Source organism: Equus caballus, chromosome 8 (assembly GCF_041296265.1).
Source record: "Equus caballus isolate H_3958 breed thoroughbred chromosome 8, TB-T2T, whole genome shotgun sequence".
Taxonomy (NCBI): Eukaryota; Metazoa; Chordata; class Mammalia; order Perissodactyla; family Equidae; genus Equus; species Equus caballus.
In genome coordinates this window covers 119,105-144,465 of record NC_091691.1, presented here as the reverse complement: position 1 = coordinate 144,465, position 25,361 = coordinate 119,105, and the positions used below count along the sequence as shown (strand labels likewise).

Genomic DNA, 25,361 nt, shown 5'->3' with positions numbered 1-25,361 from the left:
AGGGGACGCTTGCTGACATCAGTGTCCGTGGCAGGGCCGGCTGGGTCACTGCGCATCTCTGGTGGCCGCCATGGTGCTGGGTGGAGATGGTCCAAGCTGCCCGGGCCGCACGGCCTGTGTGGCTGGCAACCCCCTTCCCTCTCGAGGCCTCCGTGTGCCTGTGACTGGGGCAGCCGTGCCTGCAGGGCACCCTGCCTCTCATTGCCCCTAGCACCCCAGCCCGAGAGGCCACGGCTTAAGAAAAGAGCGCTTTATTCCACGTCGTCGGCATTTTTACACAAGTAAAATAAAACGCGTATCTCTATATACCGCAATCCGGGTGGGAGGCGGCGTTCTGGAACAAACGCTGCCACCGTACCCTGTAAACATGATGGGGTGGAGATGGGGCGGGGGCAGGAGTGTCCGTCCGGGAGGGCCTGCCGCCCCGTGCTGGCTGGCCGCGTGGAGGGACCCCGTATGTACACACACCTGGCTGCCGAGAGAAGCATCCCAATCGGGGGCCAGTCAGCAGGACCCGAACACTGTCCAGAGCACCAGTGCAAAGCCCAGGGGTGCGAGGCTGCAGGCGAGGCTGGGCAGAGCGCCCGAGCCCTCTGAGTCACCGGCCCCACCAACCCCACTGCCTGCCTGGCCCAGACGGCACTGGCTGCGTGTGCGGTTCTTGCGGGAGCAGCCTGGTCTCCGGCGAGGGCCCGTGGTGGGGGGGCCAGGGGGCTCGGAGCCCTCAGGCCTCAGCACTGTCAGCGGGGGCTTGGCTGAGCCAGGCAGGGTCCCGAAGGGGGAGTCATTGATGTGCCGTGGGCCGGAGCCGTTGCCGGGTGGGCTGTCGCCGGACGGTGCACGTCCCTTGAGTGCATTGCCAGCCGAGGCTGGACTCCCGGCCTCCAGCACCGAGGCCTTGTCTGCGGCGTCTGGCTGGCAGCACTTGGGCAGCCCCAGGGGTTCCTCGTTGGCAGGCCCGCCGGTCCAGACAGGATGGGAGGGCCTGGAGGCCACGGCGCAGCCCTCCAGGTCGGTGGCAGCCAGGCGCTTGAGGTCACGGCCGGCCAGGCGTGGGGGCAGGCTGCAGAGCAGCTCAGACGAGGAGCCTCGGAACTGCCGCAGCCACACCCAGAGCGGGCGCGCCCGGCAGTCACATACCCAGGGGTTGTCGTTGAGCCGCAGGTACTGCAGCGCTCGAAGGGGCGCCAGGGCCTCCGCGGGCAGCGCCGAGAGGTTGTTGGCAAACAGGTAGAGGGTCATGAGGCGGCCCAGGTCGCGGAAGGCGTGCGGGTGCACGCGGGCCACGCGGTTCTGGTGCAGCAAGAGGCGGTCAAGGCTGTGCAGGCCACGGAAGGCGCGCTCGGGCACGCTGGGGATGCGGTTGCCGTGCAGGAAGAGGTGCGTGAGGTTGCCCAGGTCGCGGAAGGCATCGTCAGGCAGTGCCTGTAGCCCGTTGTCCTGCAGGTAGAGGTACTGCAGGGCGACCAGGCCACGGAAGAGGCCAGGGCCCAGCTCCTGCAGGCCACAGCGGTCCAGGTGCAGCGTGTGCAGGCGGCCCAGGCCATGGAACGTGGCGGGGTCCACAGAGCGTAGCTGTGAGTTGTCACTGAGGTCCAGCTGCTCTAGGAGGGCCAGGCCGGCAAAGGCGGTGGCATCGATGCGGGCCAGTGCATTCGAGTGCAGCCACAGGATGGTGAGGTTGCGACAGGCGCGGAAGCCAGCGGCCGGCACGTGCACAATGCGGTTACCGTGCAGGAAGACGCGCTGGCTGGCAGCGGGGATGTCAGCCGGCACGGCTTGGAGACCCTGCTGTGGGCAGCTCGTCGTCACCTTGGGCTCGTTGTAGCACACACAGGCGCCTGGGCACGGTGCCGCCACCCGCCATGCCTGTAGCCACAGCACCCAGGCCAGCAGCCGGCTCCCTGTGGGCAGAGGAGGGGGCAGTTAGCAGGCTGGGGGTTGTGCTAGAGCCTCAGGATTGGGCATCAGGACGGGCTGGGGTGGGGCTCAGGGTGTGCTGCCCCCCACTGCCCCCCAGGGATCTCACATGCTGTGATTCCTGCTCCATCCGCCACCTGGAAGCTGCTGCAGGGGAGTCACATGCTCCACACCTGGAACCTCGCCCACAGACGCCCACGTTGCCGCCCGGCACTCATACACACGAGCTAATGTGCCCACATGCCCCTCTACCACTTGGTCAGAGCAGGGTCAGCGCGGGGACCCCACTTGAAGGCCTCCTGGGATGGGTACTCACCCACAGAAACCTTCTCGGGACTGCAGCGAACACAGAGGTCTCTGGACCTGTCTGCCATCCCTACTGGTCCCAGTGTGGTCCCTGGCCTGTCCTCTGCCCCCAGCCCACAGGCCAGGCTGGGAGAGAGGCCCTCGGCAAACACCTGAGCACCAGACCGGCTGAGCTCACGCAGAGGAGCCCTGAGCCAAGGCTCAGGCCCAGGCCTGCCTAGCAGTCAGCTGCTGGGCTCTCTACAGCTTCCGCAGCAGCCCCTCCCCAGGGCCATCTCGGGCTGCAGGAGGGGTGGGGCTGTGGTTCAGACCCCCTGTCCTGCCCAGGCCCCAGAGCCCCTGAGGCCCCAGGGCTGCCCAGATTCTGAGGCCTCACCACCGTGGGGAGCTGCGCTTAAAGGAGGAAACGGCAGGGGCCTTGGTGGAGCCCGGAGCCACAGCCCCCAGCGGCATCCTGCAGGGGTCTGGGTCCCAAGGAAACACTGCTGGGAGCCCCAGGCTCTGCAGCAACTCTACTATCACAGGATCAGGAGCATGGACAACACCGAGTGCAGGCGGCTGGCTCCGAAAGGGAAGGGCGAGCGCAGCCCCCTCCAGGCAGGCTGCTCCCTCCTCCACATATCCTCCTTGGAGCTGCTTCTGTGCTTCCTGACTTGGCAGGGAACCTCCTGCAGCCTCCTCCCCTCGGCCTCATTCTCTGCTTGATCTCCTCCCGGGGCGAGGAGCTTACTCCTTCCCAGCCCATCACTCCCTGTGCAATCACAGCTGCCCTCAACCCTCCCACCCAGACACACTCCCCATGCTTCCTGCCCCAGTCCCCGGGCGCTGCAGTCCCCTCTCCCCCATCTCGGGGCCAGATACATTTGGGGCCTCACCAACGACCTGGACAGGGCAGGAGACCCCTCATGGGGCTCTGTGTCCAGCCTGGTCTTACCAGCAGGGCCACACGCCCCTATACTAAGATCACTGCCTGTCATTCCACCGTTAGAGCCAAGGTTCTTCCCGCCTCCAGGAGTGAGTCTATTAAAATGTGAATCCCCCAGGGAGGGTTATGGCTTATCAGCTAACACTTGAGTTATCAGCTAACACCTGCGTTGACAGCTAACACCTTCCTTGGCAGCTAGCTAAGAGCAGGATTCTGCAGACATGAGGCCGGCTGAGACCTGGGGCAAGAGCCAGGAGGGAGGAAGGAGACGACCATGGGCCATCTTCCCTTACCCAGAACCGCTACTTGGAGCCCGCCCCCCCCATGCTGTGGCCCCCACCACACTGGGTCTTCTCTGCTTGGGCCAGTGCAGATGCCCACCCCAAGCCTAGTGCAGTGGCCAAGAGGACTGGGCCCCCCTGGACTCCAGTCCCCAGGTCCTGGAGCCCCCTCCCACAGCTTGAGGACCTCCTCTGTGCTCTGCCTGCCGCTGGGGCTGGGCCATTTGTTGGCTGCCAGGGACATGGCAGCCCCAGGATGGAGGTCCAGAGAGGCAGCCCACCCCAGGACCCCCCAAGCCCTAGTGCCCCTCTCTGGGCCGGCCTTACACAGGAGGCTGTGAAGGGGCACCTCAGCCTGCTATTCTATTTAAACTGCTGACACCCTCTCCCGGCTCTCTCCTTATGGGGCCTCCTTGGGAAAGTCAGGCCCGATCATGCCAGCTCTCACCAGCATCTCACTTGCTGTCACAGGATGTAACTGTGCTACAAAAACAGCATGTCCCATCCCCGAGACCTGGTGGCGGAGGACCTAAGACAGGGTGCGGTGAGCCCAGGTACTCTCTGGCCAGGCTCTGGGCCACACCATGTTACGACTGTGCCATGTCACCAACCACACCATGCCACAGTCCTGTCCACACCACTGACTGGGCTATGTCAGCAGCCACCCATCACGACCACACCTGCCACATCACTGACTGAGCTGTTACTGTCGCACGCTGTCCCGTCGCTCCCAGGCCTGAAGCTGTGGTCCGTGAGATGGGCTGGTGTTGGGTTCAGTTGACTTTACCAGACCAGGCTGGCTTCACCTGCCCTCCCCAATCTGGGCCCCCAGGAGGCTGTGAGCCACATGCTTGGGGCTACGCCCACTCTGAGAACGCCCCAAATGAGGCTCTGGGGCTGAGCCATGCTGTGGCGGCGAGTGGCTGAGCGGCCGCATGGCTCAGCCTTGCCAGGAAGCGGGCACTGGGCACAAAGACACCGCTCTGTTCCCGCCGAGCCAACTGCTTTTTGGAAACCAACTTCTGAGGGCCTGTCCCTCCACACCAGCCCTGCTGTCAGCACCACGGCTGGCGGTGGACTTTCTCCTTGCTGCGGCCACAGTAATTGGCTCCAACCTGGCCCCCTTGGGGCCTGCCCGCTGGTCTCCATGGCAACCCCTCTGCTGAGCAAGCAGAGGGGGCGTCCTTTTACGAGATAATCAAACCCGACGTTGCGGCGTGGCTTCTTAGTCACAGCGGGGCCCCAGGGACACGGGCGACCCCACCAGGTAGTGGGAGGGTGTCCCCTGACCAGACTCCATGGACCTGACCCCTCCCAACCCTAAAAGTCCTCCCCATCCTGTCCTCTCGTGCCATCCCCCCATCGGTCCTCCTGGCCTCTGCAGCACCCTGAGCCAGAAGGCCTCTCTGGCCTCCAGATCTGCTCCCTCCCGGGTCCTGCCCACCCATCGGAGGCCCCTGCCCGCCTGCCTCTCCTTCCTCTCAGCCCAGCCTGCCCACTGGCTCCAGCCGGTGGCCTGCCTCCCTTCGGCCCACCTCCCACTGCGCCAGCCTCACTGGGTCCCAGTTTGTAGTGAGCACCCGGGGCCAGCTCGCCTCCAGGCTCATGTGGCAAGAAAACAGCCCTGCCACAGCCTAGGATCTCACTCTCGGAAGCCACGGTCCCACACCAGGCCACCAGGCTACAGGACCATTGCACAAACCCAAACCAGTCCCTTTCTTGTCATCCCCCAGGCTGATACTCACCCCTTCTGTCCTCAGGTCTCAGCACAGAATGGCTGAGGTCTCCTCCGGTACTCTCCCCACAGAGGGGCCACTGGGGCTTGGCGACGAGCTCTGGCCTCAGCCCAGGTCTGGCTCAGGGGCCATGGCGGGGGCATGAGGACAGAGGGTAGCAGATCGGCCACTCCTGCCTTGGGGGGGGTGGAGGGAGACAGTGACTGGATTCGACTCAGGGCCTCTCCTGCTGGGGCAGCAGACGGGCAGGAACGACAGCTGACAAGGCCACGGAGCCAAAGACCCAGGAGGCTGGGGGATGTCAGGCCTGGGCTGGCCTTGAAGGGCACGTGCATTCTCACGCTGCCCCTGCTCCTGGGCAGCAAAGGGCCCAGGTCCCCCTTTGCGGTCACTGCAAGGGGGGAGGAAGGTGGAGGGAGGAGAAGCCAGAGGAGAAGGGAGGGCAGTGGGGAGGGCCGGGAGGCTCCTGGGGGCTCCCAGTAGTCGCAGGAGGCAGTGGGCGGCAGGTAGGCAGCCGCTGAGGTCAGCAGCTCAGGAGCAGGGACGGCCGCAGGCTGCAGGCCAGAGGAGGTCTCTGGTGTGCTCCCTGGCCTCCGCTGCTCCCGGGGCCCCCAGCCTGGGCTTGAGGTAAGCAGGGTGTAGCTCCCTAAAGTCCCATGGGGACACCTCTGCCCCCACAACGTGAGGCCATAGAGACAGCACAGAGCTGGAAGCCTGAGAGGCCCAGAGCACATGCTCCATGCCCTCGGGCCCTGATGCTCCCTGCTGCAATGGGGCAGCAGGAACACCCACTTTGGGGGTTGTTAAGCGGGTCCACCAGCTGGTATGAACATGCAGGAGTCAGAGCTGCATAAGAATCAATTGTCTTCTCAGTATCTTGAGCCCATTTTACAGACTAGGAAACTGAGACAGTGAGCGGCTAAGCCCTGGCTGGCTCCCACCCAGGGTGGTCCAGGAGGAAGGGTGGGAGAGGGAAGGAGGCACCTCCAGCCCAAGCCTTAAGAGTGGCCACTGTGCAGCCCTTCTGCGGAGGGGCGGGGCCAGAGGCACACGGCTCCCTTCTGTGCCATCGGTGGCTGGGAGGGGACCTCTCCAGGGAGGCTCTGTCTGAGCTGTTGCCCACCCCTCAGGAGGCTGGGGTCAGGAGGCTGGGGAAGGTCTGGGCAGCTACAGCACAGCCAGCACCCGGGTCGGCTCAGGACCCTCTTGAGCACCAAAACTGTCCCGTGAAGGGTCACGTCACAGACCGCAATTACAAGGCAGAACAGGAGGCCACAGCTCAGCACACCAAGGCCAGAAATAGCTCTGGGTGGGGGTGGGGGGCTGGTGTCGTCCGCATGCCGCAGAGGGTCAGGGCACTCTGGCAGCGCTGTGCTCACACCCGCCCCTCTGCCAGCGACCAGCTCACCCGCCCACCCTCTGTCGTCCATCTGTCCCCCTCGGTCTTCACTCGCTTCTCACACTCCCCGCCCACCTTCCGTCCGTCCTCCGGGCCACAGACACGCGCAGAGGCAGTGTGCACATCCGTGGCATTTCCGGGCCCCCTCCCTAGCTCCAGGTGCAGGAAGAGGAGGGTGACGGCAGCTCCTGTGGGGCAGCCCACCCTCGGGACCCTGCATCTCCTGGGGGCATGGTCGCCAACCCCTCGAGGCCCCGCTCCTTATTGATCTTCTTGGGGCTGTGGCTTCACGGGCCAGCTGGGCTGGCCAGGTTGATAATGGGCAAGGTCACCTGCCATGGCAGGAGGGCGCTGGGCCCAGGCTGAGCAGTTCCAGGACAAGCTATGTGTAGTGGGGGAAACTGAGGCCCAGCATGGGCAGAGCCAACAAGACCAACTGTTCTGTGCTGCCTGGGCCCCTCCCTGTCTGCTGAACTCTCCTAGTGGTCTAGTTTGTTGGTGCATTTTACAGGTGAGGAATATGAAGTTCGGTGGGGAAAGCCACTGGCTCACAGCCCAGGCCTAGTAGGATTCCCATCCCGATGGCACATGGTCACTGAAAAGCCTTGCAGGGCAGTGAGGGTTAAAGCTTCCCCACCCCAACCTTGCCCATCACCCTCACTTCCCAGGGGGTGGGCTGTGGTAGGGGCCGCGCTCACTCACCCAACCCTCACACACTCACTCAACAAACATGCAGGAGGTCTCTGGGCCAGGCGCTGCGCTGGGCACTGCAGGCCCGAGACCAAGATGCGGACCTCGGCTCATGACACTTGTGATCCAGGAGGGGGCGGACCACAGCGGTCACCCCGCCACACGGCATGCACCACATGGGGGACTTAGGGGTCATGGAGCCTTCAGATGGCCCCAGAGGCAGGGGGCCATCAGGGGAGGAGTCCCAGAGCCCACCACCAGGGTGAGGGTCCAGGCAGGCCCTCTGATGGGCAGGATCCTCGGCCTGGCACCAGGCCTCGGGAATTACCCTCGGCCAAGGCTGGGCTATGGCCTGGAGGCTCTGGAACCTGCCTTCTCCAGCTCACGTCTCCACCCCAGGGAACCCGCACCAGGGGCCGAGGATGCCAGCATCTGGCAGCTCTGTCCGGCGAAGCCCCGTCCAGCCCCAGGACACCGCTGGTGCAGGCTGCCTCCCACCCCAAGGCTCCAGGGCCTCAGCCCGTGCCCCCTCCCCAACAGGAGGCTGCCACCTGCCATCAGGCCAATAAACACCCTCTGCCTAATTACCTGGAGAATTCTGTCCCCACAACCAGCTCATCACAGTCCCTCTGCTAATTCCACCTGGCGGCCAGCATGCGCTGAAGTTCCCAGAGGACACTAACGAGGAAGTGGCCGAGGGCTGACACACCCCTGCCCTGGGGTGCTCAGGAAGGGGGTATTTCTGGTGTTGGAGCCTGGGCCCTGCAACACCACACCCCTGACACCATGCCCATCTGTCTGGCCTGACCCCTTCCCACCACCAGCTTCTGTCCAGGAGGGGTGCCCAGCCTGACAGGGCCAACAGTGCTGGGTCCTGCACTCCCCGCAAATCCACGCCAGCTCCTCCTGGGACCCTGCTTCTGCTGCCCGCATGAAGCTGACCATTCCTGCAAGGTCCAGAGCATCAGACTCCAACAGGGCAAAGTACACACTCGAGGAGCAAGCCCTAGGAACACACACGTGGGGCGCACACCCTAGCCATGCACACCTGGGGAGCACTCTCGGCCCTTCGGCTGCCAGGACCAGGGTGGATCAGGGCACAGGGGTTGCTGTGATGGGCCAGACAGACATGGAAGCCCTCCCAGGCACCAGGGCTGGAGAACAACTTCTCTCTTCCGCTGTGGGACAAGACGAGAGGGCACACCCCGACATGCTCTCGAGCCCACGGCACTTGTCAAACATCAGCCGACAAGGCAGCCGGGCGGCCTCTGCCCGAGCAGGATGGATTACGCTGTGAAGAGACGAGCGCAGGTCTTAGCAGGCCCTTGCTGCTCGCTCTCTGGGACCAGCCTGTGCCACCTCTCAGCCACCTGGATCAGCCCCAGTGCAGAAGGAGCGGCTGAACTGCAGCCACCTAAGCTGTCCCAGGACAGCGAGCTCTGGCGAACACTCTTCACCAGGGTGGCCTGGGCCTCCGCAAGGGCTTTAACGTCTGCAGGGTGCCTGGGGGCTTTGAAACGGAGGTGGGGGGGCAGCGCCTGCCCAGACAGTGGAGAAGCTCAGCGTGGCCCGGCAAGCACCCTGCACTAGACAAGTAGGAAAGGCTGGTGCCTCCCAGGGGACAAGGGTTTCAAGAGGCAGCAAATGACCCTCCCAGCCCCAGACGCTCCCACTTTGGTCACCACCAGCTGAGGCCAGGGTACTGTGTCCAGGGGCCAGAGTGAACTCTTGTCAGAGCCGATGGGCCCAGTGTTCCCGTTCTCCCGGCACCCGGCAAACTAGCCCGCTGGCCGCTGCCTGTTTTTGAAACAATGTGTTGTTGACGTCCAGCCACGCCTGTGTGTTTGCTGTGGCTGCTTCCGCTCTACCACGGCAGGGCAGAGTAGTCATGAGTTACGGTGTGGCTCTCAGAGCCGGGATGATTTGCTATCTGGTCCTTTAAAGAAACAGTTTGCCGACATGGCTTATGATGGGAACACAGTGAGTGCCTGCTGCGTGTGGGTGTTGCCATCTTCACCCTCACAAAGGCCCCACAGAGGTCACCTGAACCCCCACCTAATGAAAAGGAAACCAAGGGTCAGAGAGGGCCACTGTCCTGCCGAGGCCACACTGCTAGGGTGGACAGCCCAGTGGCCACTCACGGGGCTGGTGAGGAGAGATGGTGACTCTGCAATGCCCTGCAGGTCAAAAGAAAAACAATTATTTTGCTAAAGAGGCTGTGGGGAGGCTGGCAGTCAAACATGCATAAAAGAGGGCAACTTAAACCACGGGTTGGTTGTGAGGAGGAGAGGGCAGAGGGCCCAGGCACAGGGAGGAGGCACCGAGCACAGTCTGTGCTCGGAGGACGACGGTGACACTTCAGGGAGACAGATGTGGGGGAGATGGTTTTGGGGTGGGCAGGGGGTTCTCTGGGCCAATCTGGCTGCCCCAGGACACTGTGCCCTCCCCCAGGGCTCTGTGGCCAGTTCACACCAAGGGCAGCTCACTGGCCCGCCAGCATCACACTGCCTGCCTGGGCTGGGAGGAGGGGGCGTGGCAAGTCAGTTCTCATGAACTTCCCAGGACATGGGGATTCAGGCCGGAATCTTGAACAGAAAGTGGGCTGTGAAGGCCTGCACTCCTTCTCACCATCATCATCGTTGCACCGGTCATGTGCAAGGCCCTCAGAGGACAGCTGGCCAGGAGCTGGCCTGGAGCCCACCCGGAGCACAGCCAGCCTCATGCAAGGGCAGGGAGCCCCAGAGGCCAGTGAGCGGTGGCCACTGCTGGGTGGCCATGTCCCGAAACACCCCATTCCAGCATTGGTGCCTTGAAGCTGCCCAGGGGCTTCTTGGATGAGCGTGTCTCCCTGTCAGTCCACCGTTACTCCCCAGCCTCACCCAGCACAAGAGGAAGGAAAGGAGCAGGTGGCAGAGACGGGACCCTTGGCCTCCCTGGGATGGCCTAAGGCACAGACTTCTCTTGTTCCTGGAGGTTTCACCACATCCCACAGCACAGTGAGGGGGAGACCGTGCACCTCCACTCCTCGGACAAGGGCACTGAGGTTTAGTGAGGTGCGGTGACCACATGGCGTCAGGGAGGCCCTGAGTCCCAGAAACTCACACAGCAGAGAGGGGCACCATTTCCCCACAGTGGGTCGGCTCTTGAGCCTCCCACGCTCTGGGCTCCCTGACTTCCCCCAGTGCTTTGTCCTTAGCCTAAGCCTCTGTCCCCTGGGCTCAGATATGGGCTCTGCACTCCCTCATCAAGTGGCTGAGGAAGCTGCTGGCCCTCTCAGAGTCAGTCTCCACACCAGTGACATGAAGACAATAAGCCGACACCCGCCTCCAGCCTGGAAACCCCACGGAGCGCCCCTCCCAGGTGCTGGCTCTGTGGCCTGCGTCCTGCCTCCCCAGGGGCCGGAGTGGGGCCTCTGCCCGTCTGACCTTGGTCAACCCCATTTCAGGTGAGGAGCCCAGGGAGGGGGGGCCCACTGCTCAGGGGTGGCATCCCGGAGCCACGCCGATTGCTCTGCTTCCAGCGATCTTGAGGCCACTGCCACCTGGCCTGACAGCCCTGCTTTGTCCAGGAGAGGCTGTGTCTGGGCTGGAGGAGGGCAGACCTCACTGCAAGTGCGCCTAGAGCCACCTGCCCACCTGCCAAGCTCAGCCCTGCGGAAAGAGGAGGCCGGAGACAGGCCTGAGCCCGCACAGCTGGCCCACCTCCTGAGCTGCCCGCCCCACCCCCATCAGCAGCACTGGCACACTCAGCGGCCCCCTCCCACCCACCCACGCTGGAGACAGATTCTCCCCCATTCTTGAGACCCAAGACGATGGTGATGGAGGGCACACTGAGTGGGGTGGAGAGCAAGACGAGGGAGCCGCTCCCTGGGAGAAACACCCACAGAAAGGGTCCCCACCACTTGCCTCCAGGGGCGCCCATGTGGCTCCTGCCTGATCACTCAGAACCTGCCAGTCGACAAGCCCCTCTCTCAACAGAGCATCTGAGCACCTTGAGTGCTTCCTTCGTGAATGGGACCAGAAAAGCAAGCATCCGGCAAACGCGCCAATGCAGGCAAGAGAGAATGTGACTCTGGAGGAGGAGGGGACAGTGCAGAGAAGGAAGTCAAAATTAGGACAAAATCCAATCAGTGTCCTCGTAGGGAGAGAAGAGGATTTGCAACAAGAACAGGGCGCTATGAACAAGGAGCCATCAGAAAACGAGAAGAGTGCCTGGAAGTGAAAAATAGAACTGCTAAAATTACAAAAAATCAATGGAAGGGTTGGAAAACAAGGTCAAGGAAGTCTTCCAGAAAGAAAAACAAAAAGAGGAAGAGAAAAAGTGATGAGATTCAGGAGACATACAGCCCAACGCCTGCCTCACGGGAGTTCCAGAAGGAGAAAACAGATGAGAAAAAAGTGATCAAAGAAATAATACTGGACAAGCTCCCAGAGCCGAAGAGCTGGTCCCCCACTGGGCGACAGCCCCCAGGGCAGACGACACTCCCAGTTCGGCTTTGGGCCTCGGGGGCCAAGAAAGGCCTGGACTTCCGGGGGGGAAGGCAACGCGGCGGCAGACTCCACAGCACACTGGCCGCCAGAAGACAACAGAACTGCAATGGCTTCAAAACTCCGAGGAGAAACACTTCTCAGCATGGAATTTTGGACTGGGCTAATCCAGCTTGAATAGATGCTCAGAGAAGAGGACTCACAGATCACTTCTTCACGGTGCCTTCCTCAGAGAGCCAGCTGGGGATGTGCTCCAGCTGAAACAAGGACATCAACCCAAAAGGAGGAAAACATGAGACCCAGCAAGCACTGGTGATGGAAAGAAGTCCCGGGTGGCTGTGAAAGGGCCACAGCACACTCAGCCCAGGCGGGGACAGCAGGACAAAGGCCTGGGGAGGAGGCCTCCGCCAGGAAGATGAGAGACCCAGCAGAACGCAGAGGCAGAGAAGAGCAAGCACAGGAGGGTGGCGGATGGGACAAGAGGGGAAAGACAAAGTCAAATGCAAACTCTAGGAAAAACCAAAGGCCACACGAGAGCAGAAAGGCCACCACAGTCCCCTCCCCAGAGCCTCGGCAGCGGGTGAAGAGCACTGACGTGACCTGGGTTGGGATTTACCCGACCGGAGCGAGTCAGCACGCTGGGGAGTGTGCTGGGGAAGAGGGGCCTGGCGTCAGAACCACAGAAATGTGAAGGTAACTGCTTGGAAAACAGGGAGCAGGGCAATGGCAGCTGCCTCAAGGAGGATGGGGGCCGGGGGCAGAACAAGCCAGTTCTCCAGACCAGCCTCCAAGGGTGGGTGCAGGTTTTAACTTTGAGCAAGATATGGTTGACCGCAATGTTATCTTTGAAAAACGACTGCATATCTGTCACTGAAATCTCAAAAATAGAGAGAAATAATGAGAAAATAAAGTGTATCCGCCAGAAGGTGGGGACGAACATGGGTTAGAAGTGGGCATCTCCAAGACAGGAGGAGGAAGTGGGACTGTGCTGCCGAGAGGCATTCTCTGTGGCCTCGAACGAGGCCTTCCAGCACCCTGCTCAGCTGAGGGTGGCCGCGGTCACCCCTGATCTCCAGCAACACTCTGGGCTTTTGGCTCCGAAGGCCACTGCAGCCCAGACACTTGAAGGGACAGCTCCCGGACCGAAGATCCAGCTACGTGCTCAGATCTTCCATAGCCCCTCACCTGGATGAGGCCCCACCCAGCCCCTCCTCATCCCCACCCTGCTCCCCGTTCACAGATCCAAGCCCCCTACACCAGCCTGAGGACCCCTGGGAGCGAGGGCCCAGCGGATAAACCTGTCAGGAGGCCACCTGCACATGGGGCCTCGAAAACAGGGGTCTATGGCCCTGGGGAGGGCTCGCCTGGCCTCTGCAAAGGCCCCAGTCACGGCTCTGCAACCGGACATGGGGCATGCAGGCAGGGGCGACGAGAATAAGTAATTGCTCTTTTATTAACGAGTGATAAATTATTCCTATATGATTGTGTGATGACTCTTTCTTATTTGAAATCAATTTGGGATGGAAATTGTTGGCGGCTTCTCACCAGTGAGGGTGGGAGGACCAGGCGCCGCTGCCTCCTGGAAAAGCAGGTCAGTGTATTTCGGCTCCTTCCTGAGGCTGATGCGCCAGGCACTCCTGGCATGCGGAGGGGGGTGGGCTGCCCTGGGGGCGGGAGCCAGGGAGACTGGCCTCATTTCCTCAGCCCTGTCCCCCCGACGGGTGAGGGGTCAGAGCTGAGGCTGCAGCACTGCCTCTCCCCATCCCCAACACCTGCTGGAAGCTTGGAAAAAGTCCCAGCCCCCCAACCCATCAGACGCAGGGCACAGATGCCCCTGCCCCAGGCAGAGGAAGGGTCAGGTTGGGGGAGCAGCCCTTGAAAGCCCAAGACCTTGTGGGTACCACCCCAGGCACCGGGGCCGTGGCAGGCCGCCAGGGGCCAGGGGGCTTTCTGCAGGCCACATTCCACTCACGCGCCCATGTAACCCTGAGGACCTGGACAACCTGACCTTCTGCCCCACAGAGGATGTAGCCAGCGCCGGCCAGTGTCCCCTGCCTCCCTGCCCAGGCTGACCACGGCTCAGCTTTCTCAAGCCTGAACAAGCATTTGCCTTTTGCCTAAAGACGTTCCTAATGATTTCACAACGCCCCCACCCCCACCACTCTTCCCTCCTCCCCCAGCCCAACATGGAGGGTCCCCAGCAGGAGCCCAGGCCTGAGTCAGACAGAGCTGGTCGCCGACCCAGTGCCCCTGGCAGGCGCCTGATGCCGGGGCCTCAGCCTGCCTGTGTTAGGGGCTGCACACAGTAGATGCTCAATAACTGCTGAGCAAAGGAGAGCAGGAGTGCACCCCCGAAGACCCCCCTCACATTGGCCCTGCAGCCTTGGTGGCCCCTTGGGGCCAGGGCAGCCCCGTGCAGAGGAGGAAGCAGGCGCTTGGGAATGAGGGGCCTTCAGCGCGTGCTCCCAGCCTTGTGGGCCCAGCCAGCTCCTGGCAGAGCCCACGGCCCAGGCCTCAGCACCTCCTCTGGCTAATGAGTCCTTAAAACCCTACCCTCGGGAGGGCAGCTGGGGGCCTCCCCCCAAGGCCAGGCCGGTGACCGGCACACAGTAGGTGCTCCATAAACGTCTGCCACGTGAACGCAAGACACGTTCCTCACTAAGCGGAGGCTGCAGGCTCTGCGAGGCTATGGAGATGGCCTTCCCGCGGGTGTCCAGGCCCAGGAGCACCCACAGGGCACAGCATCCCTGTGGGGGATGTCCCCCCCATGTTCACGTGTGGAGCCCTAACCCCCGGTGTGATGGTGTTGGACGCGGGGCCTTGGGAGGTGGCTGGTTTAGACAAGGCCATGGGGGTGGCCACTATGGGAGTGGTGCGGTTCTAAGAAGATTCCAGAGAGCTCGTTTCTGTTCTTTCCACGTGGTGAAGTGGCGAGAAGGGGCCGCCTGCGAGCCAGGAAGAGGCCCTCACCAGAAGCTGAACCCGCCGGCGCCTGAGCCCAGAGCCCAGAGCCCAGCCCGGGACGGGGAGAGGCCCACGTCTGCTGGTGAGGCCACCCAGCCTGAGCTGACTGAGGCAACTTCTTTCCTAAAACGCTGGTCTATTTTTCCAGATTCTCTATGCACACGAACTGGTGAAATCAGAAGTGTTTGAGTCTGTTCTGTCTGGTCTTGTGTGCCGACTGGACGGGCGGCTCTGCTCCAGGGAGGGTTGGGGAGGCTGTCCTTGGGCAACGGGAGGGCTGCCAAGAGCCCCGTGTCGTGGGGCCCCTGCCCACCTGCTCAGGCCTGCAGGGAACGGGAGAGGGCCAGGGCCTCGGGCGCTGGCTCCGCCTTGGTGGGCGTCAGGCAGGTCTCCCAACCTCTTGGGACCATTCCCTCACCTGGAAAATGAAGACACTGAGACCCCCCACAGGGTGTGGAGAGGCCACACGGCTGCCACAGGGCTGTACACAGTGGGTGCACGGGAAGTGCCTGGCCACTCGCCCTTCAGGAGCATCCCAGAAGTGCCTCACATTGCTCCCAGTAGGGACCACCGCCCCCATTAGACAAAGGAGAGATCTCATCACAGCCAGAAAGTACATGCTGGGACCTGACCGGGCTGGTCCCAGACGCTGACCCCAGCACCTGCGCTGGGTCATGTGGCCCCCATGAGCCTTTGCTCAGACAGCACCCCCCATGGACTGCCCGCCCTCTTCGCAGACGCACCCCCTTGGAAGGACTCTTCTCCCAGAGCCCCACCACACCACCCTGTGGAGGCTGGACCCTTCCCAACTGGTCCCCCTCCAACACCACAGCCTTGCTGGGGTGTCCATCCTCAGACCCACACGGAACTTAGCCCTGATGGGGCCACTGAGGGAGCAGGTTCTCAGGCAGAGCCTGTGGAGCTTGGCCAGGGTCACGGCCAGCGGCTCCCACCATGGGGCATCCCCTAGGCCCAAAGGGTCCTGTGTGAATGACATGCTGGGCGGGTCTTGACCTCGCCTGGGCCTCAGGGCAACGTCGGGAGAGTGAACACACTGATTGTTTTCATTCTCCCCACGTGAGGACACAGCGAGAAGGCGGCCACCTGCGAGCCGCCTGGCAGGAAATGAGCCACAGGGGCTGGAGCGTGAAGGCCTGCAGCCCCTCCCTCCCCAACTACCTCCCACCGCCCGCCCAAGGAGCATACTGCCCCCTCTCCCATTGCCCCTTGTCACTGATGAGGACAGTCATGCTCATATCACGCTTCCTGTCATGTCGGGGTGGGGGGGGACAGGCAGCCACGGCGTCGGGGAGGGCTTCGCAGGGGCACTGACACATCCATCCATCCCCTTGCCCCACCCGCCTGCCTTGGGCCACCCGGGGGCCAGGCCCCGGCCCCAGCAGCAGGTGAAGAATGGAGTCCATTAGGGCCACCATCTGTCTCGGCAGTGACGGGTCCTCTCGGTGACATCCAGGAGGTATGTAGATGGAATATCTTTATGGGGAGAGTTTTTCTTTTGCCAATTTTTGAACAGGAAGCCAGACACTTGTCACACCTGTCCCCGTGTCAGCCTCTACCTGACATAAATTGGGGCTGAGGCAGGGAGATGAAAGACAGCCTGGACACGGCCGGTGTGCAGGGGCCACGTGTCACATGGCTGGGAGCACAAAGAGCGGCAAGCTGGCCTCCCACTGGGGCTAGGCAGGGGGGGCGTGCGGCTGTCCACTCCATGGCCTCCACCCTGTCCTCCAGCCTGAGACCCCCAGCCCTCTCTCTCTTCCCCGCTTGACCCTACAAGCTCCTCATCTGACCCCCATCTCCCTCCCCCCTGCCCAAAGCAGGCCTGGGACCATCCCAATGGCCCCAGCCACCCCCACATGCAGTGGGCTGTCCCAGAGTCTCCGGGCTTCTGCTCCAGCCAAGTGCCCCCTCCCCCTCGGCCGGCAGCTCCTGCACCTCTTTAAGACCAAAGGCCGGTGTGGCCTTGGTGGGGACCCAGTGGAGGCACTCAGGCCTCAGGAGCCTCACCACCCCGCTGGCACCCAACCAGTGCTGCTCCCTCCCAGCACCTCATGGGCTTTGTGGTGTCTACCTGGGACGTGGGGGGCCTTGAAGGCAGAACGTGTCACAGGAACCTAGGGATCCCTGCTGCCCAGCTCAGGGATGGCCTGGAAATAATGCTAGAAAGCATTTGCCGAGAGAATGGAGAGAAAAGCCAGTGGCCCTTGGGGAGCTGTCCAGGGCTGCCTCCAACCCCCATCCTGGAGGTGCACCTTGGGGCCTGGCTACCTAACCCCAGCAAGGGTAGGGAGGGCCTCCCCAGGGGACACTCAGGAACCACAGCCCCAGGGCCCCCCTAGTCCCCCATCAGCCCCTGTCATGTGGGGAAGGCCACTCATGTGCTGGGTGGGGGACAGTGACAGGACTGCTGCTTCCTCAGATGGCCCTGGGGATCTTGGACCCCCGTCAAAGAGACCTAAGAGAGCCAGGGGGTGGCTGGGCAGGGGTGTGACTGGTGAGGTCTGTGCTCTCTGAGGAGGAGAGAGGGGGCTGGCTGCATCCTGCGAGAGCAAGGGGCTCAAGCAGCATAGGCAGAGGGAAGCGGACAGTGGAGAGCACATGGGAGGGACCTCGGCAGGGCTCGGGGGGCGGGGGCAGGCAACATGGGGCCGCTCCCAGGTTCCTGGCCGGATGCGTGATGGAGGCAGGAGGGAGAGCTGGGGTGGAGCGTCCTGTGTGACCTTGGGCCCCCAGCCTTCCTGAGGCCGCTGTAACGTGGCGCCCAGAGCGTCCTGGTGGCAGTCCAGGTCTGGTCTTTTTCTGGAATTCTGCTTCTAGCCACTTCTTTGGGGAAGGGAGGTTCTTCTGAGCTGGAGGCCACACTCAGGGGCCAGGTGGCCCACCTGCTCCTGCCTGGACCCCGCCCTGCCCAAGCAGAGCCCCACCACACCGCAGGCTGGTGCAAAGTCGATGGTGGGTGGAGCCTCCAAGTGGTGAGGTGGGCGTCCACTTCCTTCCGGGTCAGCTCAACACCCACCCACCCCGGGCCCCTGCTGGGCCTTGGGCTCCTCGCAGAGACGTGGAGACCCCCACAAGGGCCCCCTCCAGACTCCCCAGCCGCCGGCCCTGCCTGGACCCTCATTGCAGAAGACCCCATGGAGGAGGTGCCGGCCAGGCAGGGCTTATTCTCTGTGCTCCCGCAGCTCAGCAGGGGCACCTGCTCCCAAGGGCACTGTGGCCCACCCTCTTCCCCGCCACCTGCCTGAGCTCCACCATGGACCCCTCAGGGAAGGGCAGCTGGGAAGGACTGGGAATCTGTGGGGGCCCCACTGCCCACTGAGGGCCCTGGGAGCCCCATCACCAGCCTCTATTTCCGCAGCCAGTTCCAGGAGCCAGGGCAGGAGGGTCCCCCCTGAATGGGAAGGGGCCCCAGGAGCTGGGACGGTCAAGGTCCCATGAAGGGCTGGACCCTGTGGGCAGCATTCACCACCGACTCCTCCTTTACAACATCCCATGTGACATGGAGGCTCAGATAGGAGCGATCCCCCCAGGCCACAGCTGGCTCTGGGCTAAAGCCTAGGGGCTCCCAGTGCCAGGCAGCGTCTGCCCCGCCCTTGCCTGGAGGACACCCCCCACAGGTCGGCCCCTCTGGTCTCTCTCTAGACCCGCACCTTTGCTCATCAGCCGGGGTAGGGCTGCCATCTTGCAGCCACCCAGATGACTGGCCTGCACCTGGCGGCCAGTGGCCATCCCCAAGGGCAGGGCTTCCAGCTGCTGTGTCTCCTGGGAGCTGACTCAGGGCACTGCCTGTCGGGCCACCCCTCTGTTCACGGCTCCCTGTACCCTGGCCCCAGGACTGGGCTGGACACGGAGTCATGGAGATGGAGAGGCAGGTGCAGTTCCTGCTAGGCTCTGGGACCAGGGAGCCATGGCCTCCCCCAGCAGGGGTGGAAGAGAAAGTTCCCAAATGAGGCCCCCTGGCCCAGGGCCAGGACACAAAGGGGCCTCGCCCGAGGGTAGATGTGGGTGAGTTTAGGCAGAGGGGCCTGGCTGGCAGCACGCTTTAGGAGAGCGTCTCACTGCCCGAACGGAGGACTAGGAGGCAGGCAGGGAGCTGTGGAGTTCATGGCAGGTGGGCTGGGAGGGGCCGGTTGGAGGCAGGCCCTTGGTGAGGGATCAAAGGGGATGGACAGGAAGCAGGTCACGTTTGACACTGGACTTGCCTTTGGGGACAGGTAGACGGAGGCAGCCAGGTCTCTGAGCCTTGAGCCGGGATGTGGGGGCTAGAGGAGCAGGTGGTATAGAGGTGATCACCACTGGACAGGCTGAATCTGGAGGACCTGGGATAGCCAGTGGAGTGGAGCAGGAGGGCCTGCTGGGAGTGGGGCAGCCCAGGGGCCTGAGACTGTCGTCCCCCCACCAGCCATGGCTGGCACACAGCAGGGAGGCAATAAACGTTCGCTAATCAACCACTGGGACTGAGGACCCGGGCAGAACTCAGGGTGCGCAGGGAGGCAAACAAATCTGGGGGCTGCGGGTTCCCAGCTGGCCTTGAGACCTCCCCCGCCTTCCACGCCCACTCACTGCCCCTTGCTCTTTACTGAGCACCTACTATGTGGCTGGAGCTGCCACATGATGCCATGAGCCAGTGACCCACCCTCACTGGCCCTGCATGCCATCCCCACCCACTCCCTCAGAGCCCAGCACCCCACATGCCTCAGACTTGGAGCGCTTTCCCACCCACAGAGGCACTGAGCAAGGAACACCACCTCTGGTCAACAGCCACGGATCACGGATGAGGCTTCTGGTGACTAGAAACGGGTGGTGCTGCCCAAGGTCACACTGCAAGCCGGTGCGCACAGGCTGATCCGATGGCTGCCCAGACTCGGTTGGGGGGGGTGGGGCGGGGACTTCTGGCAGGTCCCGGAGCCCGCCCCATCTGGACTCTGGCAGGAGGCGAATAAAGGCAACATCTCAACAAGGTCATGAGGCTGGGACAGACCGAGGACATGGTGCTGGGCCCAGGCAAGACAAGGGCAATCCAAGAGGGCTCCCAGGAGGAGGTGAGGGGCCTGGGGCTCTGCCCTGGCCTGAGCCCTCGGCACTCCACTCCCTTCCTCAATAGGCCCCTCACCCAGCTTCAAGCTCAGCCTGACATTTCCCGTGACATTTGCTGCAAAGAAATAGAGTCATAAACCCAAAGGTTACATTTGCACATTGCCTCCCACTGCCAGGAGAACCACGGTCCCACCACCCATCCAGGGCCGTGCCCGCAGAGCCTGTGTGGGATGGCCCACCCATCCCTGGGGCCCTTGCTGGGGGCCCAAAGGTCCACCTCCCAGGCCCTCTGAGGGACCTCAGCTGCTGTTACCCAAAATGTGTTCCTGGGCACACCTGGCCCTGAGGCGCATCACGGAGGAGTGCGTCAGGGAGGCCCTGCCACTTGCCCGCAAACCGGAGGTCGGGCTGCCTGCTGGCAAGGAGCTCCGTCAGCACCACTCCCCAGCTGGTTCCACACGCCCGACCACAGAGCCCTCGTTCAGTCTCACAGACACTCCGTGGGGCTCCAACTCCACCGGGCGTGAGCAGGACGGCCAGCCAGAGACTCGGTGCTGACCAGCGCTGGGGCTGCCCACACTCCAGGCCCTGTACCAGGCTCTGCCTCACTGTCGGCCACGCCACACGCCAGGGGCCTGAGTGGCGCTCACCTCCTGCTAGGCCCCCTGGGCCGACTGGGGACCCTGGTCTCTGCCCTCTGGGGGGCCTGCCCACAGCCCCGTCCTTTCGCTTGGCTCCTGGGCCTGGCTGCCCTGTCCTGGGGGGGCTGCATCGCCCATCCTCCACCCTCTCCCAACAGGGCACGGAGGCCCGCCCCCGGGGACAGGACTGTCAGGATGTGGAGGGCGAGGGCAGAAGCTGTGAGAAGGGGCAGGAAGGAGGTGACCTGCAGCGCCGGCTGCACGAGTGGCTATTCCCAGAGCCGGTTCCACTCGGACCAGTGAGAAATTCGACCTCGGGGACCAGGGACAGAGAAGCTCTCAAGCTCAGCCCCAAAATGTTGGGAGGGGGCATGCGGCCACATCCCCAGGGGACCTGGCAGGGCCTCCACGGAGGACACGTGGGGGCATGTGCATCTCCCAGAGTCCAGCTACACAACTGCTGGGCAGTGTGAGAGGCCAAGGTGGGTTTGGATAAATAAACTATGGCTCACCCTCAGGAAGTGCTTCCACACTCACCAGTGAATCTATGATGCACAAGAATAGTTCGCGACGTGCAAAATGTTTAAAATACAGTGACAAAAGAAGAAACTGCAGCACAAAGCTCCCGGTGTGGCGGACCCAGCCGGGCCCACGCGCTCCAGTAACGATGCAGGGAGACGCAGAGGTGTGGATGGCGCACCCTTCTGGCTAGGCTTCCACGTGTGGTTCTGTGACCTCCTGTCATTTAAAGCATTTAGTCCTACTCACTCAGGAGGTCACAGTTCACATCCCTTTATTTGTCTGGCTGAGGACAGGGTCCGACAGGCTGGGAATAAGTGACTGACTGAGTGAATGAATGAGTGAGTGAATGAATGGGTCTCTTAGTGAACGGGTTGTCAGGAGCAAATGCAGGCTAGGATCGGGCTGCTGGAGGGAGTCGGAGTGGCCAGGCGACTGGGTAGGGGACACTGAGGGCTGCAGAGGCTGGGCCTTGATTGGGCATGTGGGGGGCCAGCCCTGGCACTGCGGCACGACTGCGGGGTGGGGTTGGGGGTGGCCAGGCCAGTTCCTATGGACCTTGAGGCCCAGGCTCAGTGGCCACAGAGGGTCAAAGGTCAGGGCCCACCAGGCTGGGGGCGGGAGGCATGAACTTCATTGACCAGGCACAGCTTAGAGCCAGGAGCCCTCGGGACCCCCACGACGACGTCTGGGGGTGGAGGGGTCACTCACACACTCACACATTCACTCACAGTCTCCCTCCTTCCCAGTCACTGACACACTTATTCCCTCACACACTCGTTCTCTCACTCAATTCGCTTCACTCATTCACTGAGGAACTCCTTGCTCACGCTCTGTTCTCCTGACCCTTCTGGATGCACAGGCTGAGACTCCGTTGAGATTTCCTGGCTGCAGGCCCGGGAGAGCAGGAAAGGCGGCCCTGGGGGGTGGGCTCCCTCTCCCGCACCGGCCGGCCCCTCCTGGTGCTGCACCGCCTGCCGCAGGCGTCCATGCCACAAGACCATGGACTCAGGCCCGGCAGGGGCTGCGCTGGCTATGGGTGAGCACAGGTCCCCTAACCTGCGGGCAGCAGAGGAAGGAGGTGGCCAGGGTCCCGACAACGTCCGGGAGGTTCAGCCACACATGCCCAGCCCCTCATGGTCTGTTACTTGAAACAAACCACAGCAAACAAACCTGGGCCCCGCCAAGGGCCTGGGGCAGTTCTCAGCCTGCCAGGACAGCAGGACTTTGCCCCTCGCCTTCCAGAGCCCCAGCTCACCCTGTGGTCAGGGTCTTCTAGAGACATCCACAGCAACTCCTCTTGCTTGTTCAGACCCATCTTCCTCAGCCCTGTCCCCTCCCTCTCATCCATGACCACAGGGAGAGGGCCAGTCCCGACAGAAGGACCCCTGGCAGGCCGTTAATCTTCACAGAGGGCGAGAGAGGCTCAGGGACTCTGCCGTCTCCCGGCTGGTGAGGGCAGAGCACAGAGGCCATCCCGCTTGGCCACCTCCCACCTCCTTCGGGCCCTCTCTCCCTCCCACCTCCGCCTGCCCGGCCCCTCACTCTAACCCGCCTTTGGCCTCCATGGGCCTTCATTTCCCCATGTGCAGATGGGCAGGAGGGAGGGGTCCGGCTAGCAGTGCCAGGGCTCCAGGAGGATCTGCCTGCATGGGAAGCGCTGACGGCTGGGGTGGGGTCTGGAGTATTTTGAAGGCAGAAGCACTTAGGTCAGACCTCACGAGACCCTCAGCCTTGAGGGAGGGAGGCCTGATTACTGGTCCGCGTCACAGGTGAGGAGACTGAGGCATAGAGAAGTGAGCTGTTGTTACACCCAAGGTCACACACAGACGGGCGGCTGAGCCAGGACGCAAATCCAGGCCGTTCTTGTCCTGCCATCCCACACCCTGCAGCCAGGGTCTGGGTGCTAACTACCGCCTGGGTCTGTCCCTTGCATGGGAGCTAGCTCTTCCTTACCTCAGCTGGAGCAGCAGTGGGAACAGCACCCACTTTACAGACGGAAAGACTGAGGCTTAGGAAAGGGGAGTGGCCAGCCCCACTGGCTGCCCTGTCATGGGGCCCACCTTCCAGCCCCCTCCCTGTCCCCACCTCACACATTCTATAAGGATGGCCCACTTGTCCCCATTCTATAGACAAGGAGACTAATGGCAGCTGGGGGAGCAGGCAGTGTGGCTGGCCTCTCTGAGCCCTGGCCTGGGTCAGGGGCCTCCCCACAGCGAGAGTGGGTCACCAATGCCCTTACCCCAGTGCCCCACACAGCACCCGAGGCAAGTGACACAGCATGGAACCCCTTACCAAGAAGGCTCCCACCATGGAGAACCCACAGCAGCGGGGGCAGGGCCCTCCTGGGGCAGCTGCAGAGTGCCCACACATCCCCACCGGGCCCAGTGGCAGCGGCTGCTGAGCACACGGGGGAGTCTGGACTGTTTGTCACGGTGTTGACCTCGAGGTTTGGAAAGGGCCTTCCCTGCCCAGAGGGACCCAGCCCCCACTGGCCACCGCTGCCCCAGCATGGGAAGTGAGGAGGAGCGGCCAGGAACCCTTTTGCCTCACACCCTGTACTGGACGCACTGAACTAGCCCCCAACACACACCCCCAGGGCCTCTGCTCCAGAGTCAGGCAGAACCCAAAGAGAACCCACCTGGGCACACCGGGGCACCCACACCTGGAAACAAAGAAACACATGCCAACGTGTCCATAGGCACACACGGTCACAGGAGCAGAGACTCACACGTGCGGATGCACACCACGTTACACACACACACATACACACAGGCCCAAGGGGCTGCACAGGGGAAACACCCAGCACATGAGGGCAGGTAGACAGAGGTGGGGCCAGGCTCCGGTAGCTGGTTTCTGGCCCCTCTCGCTGTGAGCGCCGGCGGCTCAGAGCCTCCCCCTCCTCACGTGTGCATGGAGGCACAGGCGGGGTCCCGCTGAGGGCCCCTGGCATGTGCCAAGCATGGAGACCACAGCAGGCATGCTATGTGCATGCATGTGTGGCCGTGGGCGTGCAAGTGGGGGCGAGGACACAGATGTGTACCCTCAGTGTGTGTGCGAGTGCACACTGGGACAACCTGGCATGCGTGTGCACATGCGGTGTGCAAGCATGCAGCCCTTGTAGACGTGCACGTGCAAGGAAACGTGTGTGCAGCCTGCGGCACCCTGGGTATCAGCAGAGCAGCCCAAGTGGCACCTGGGGACCACTCTCTAGGCAGGGCATGCCCAACTCTCCCACAGGAGGTCACCCCCCAGCCCCCACTGTCAGGACCTCGCAGCAGGTCGAGGGAGGGGTCCCACAAAGGCTGCCAGGGAGGGGGTATTCCGAGCCCCACTACCTCTGCCCCCTCGCGCCGCCCCGCAGGGGCCCTCAGGCTGCGGATGGTGGGTGCTTCGCTGCCTCCTCCTGGCCAGCCCCGACCCCCACGCCCTCTACTGTTGCCAACGCCCCCATTCATGCCGCTGCGGCTTGACCCCAGCGAAATGAGAGGTCCTGAGCCGAGTCCGCCGGGCAAGGTGGAGGCGGCCCGATACCCCGACACCTGCTCGGTACCCACGTTTCTGCAAGCCTGATCATTAACCCCTTCGCGGTCAGGGCGCTCCGAAGCCGGACCCCGCCCTTCCCACCGGCAGCCCTCACCCCAAAGCCGGACGAGCGTCGGGGGCTACCCCGACCCGCCGCCCCAGGCCCTGCCGCCGCCAACTTTCCCGGGAAGCGGCAACTTTTCCTGCTGCCGCGGGCTCCGCCCTCCCGGGGCCAGGGCGCCCGCGGCCCTAGCCAGCGGGGCACTGCGGTGGCCCTCACGGAACCCGGCGACCCTTGTGCCTGCTCGCCCCAGCCCCGGACGCGCCCTGCGGCTCGGGGACTGCCGCCCCTGCCCGCCCCCGCCGCCCGGCACTCACCTCCGGCGGACGCCCTCTTCATCTTAGGGGTCGGGTGGGGCGCGTCGGGGACCGAAAGTCGCGTCGGGGCCGGCGCCCGTCTCCCCGCGGCCGGGTCCGCATCCAGGCGTCGCCGCTCCGGCCCGGCCCGGCCCGGCCGCGGGACAGGGCTGGGCGCGCTCCGCGCTCCGCCGGGCGGCTGGGCAGCGGGGCCGCGGCGCGCGGGGCAGGGCGGCGGCGCGGACTGGAGGGGCGCTCGCGGCACGGGCCGGGGCGGATGAATGTTTTATGGGATCATGTGGTTTGACGCGCGAGGAATCCGCCCGGTCCCCCCGCCGGCCGGGCGGGGCGGGGCGGAGGCGGGGCGGGGCGGGGCCTCGCGGCGGGCGGGGCGCTCACCTGGGCGCGGGCCGGGCGGGGCGGGGCCGGGCGGGGCCGGGCGGGGCGGCGCGGGCCGGGGTCGCAGGCCGGGCCGCAGGAGCGCTCAGCCGGCCAGGGTCCCGGCGCGCGGCCCAGCCCAGACAAAGGCGGCGCATTTCTGAAGAGGCGGCGG

The 25,361-nt window shown here is 63.6% G+C and overlaps 1 protein-coding gene across 1 annotated transcript; it reads right to left on the bottom strand.

Moving 5' to 3' along the window:
- Positions 1-235: 235 nt before the first annotated feature.
- RTN4R (reticulon 4 receptor) lies at positions 236-25,116 on the bottom strand. The gene is made up of 2 exons (XM_023646621.2): positions 24,830-25,116; positions 236-1,904 (listed from the first exon to the last, which is right to left on the bottom strand). Exons 1-2 carry the CDS (start codon positions 24,849-24,851, stop codon positions 505-507), a joined length of 1,422 nt encoding a protein of 473 aa, XP_023502389.1. The 5' UTR covers positions 24,852-25,116; the 3' UTR covers positions 236-504.
- Positions 25,117-25,361: the final 245 nt, after the last annotated feature.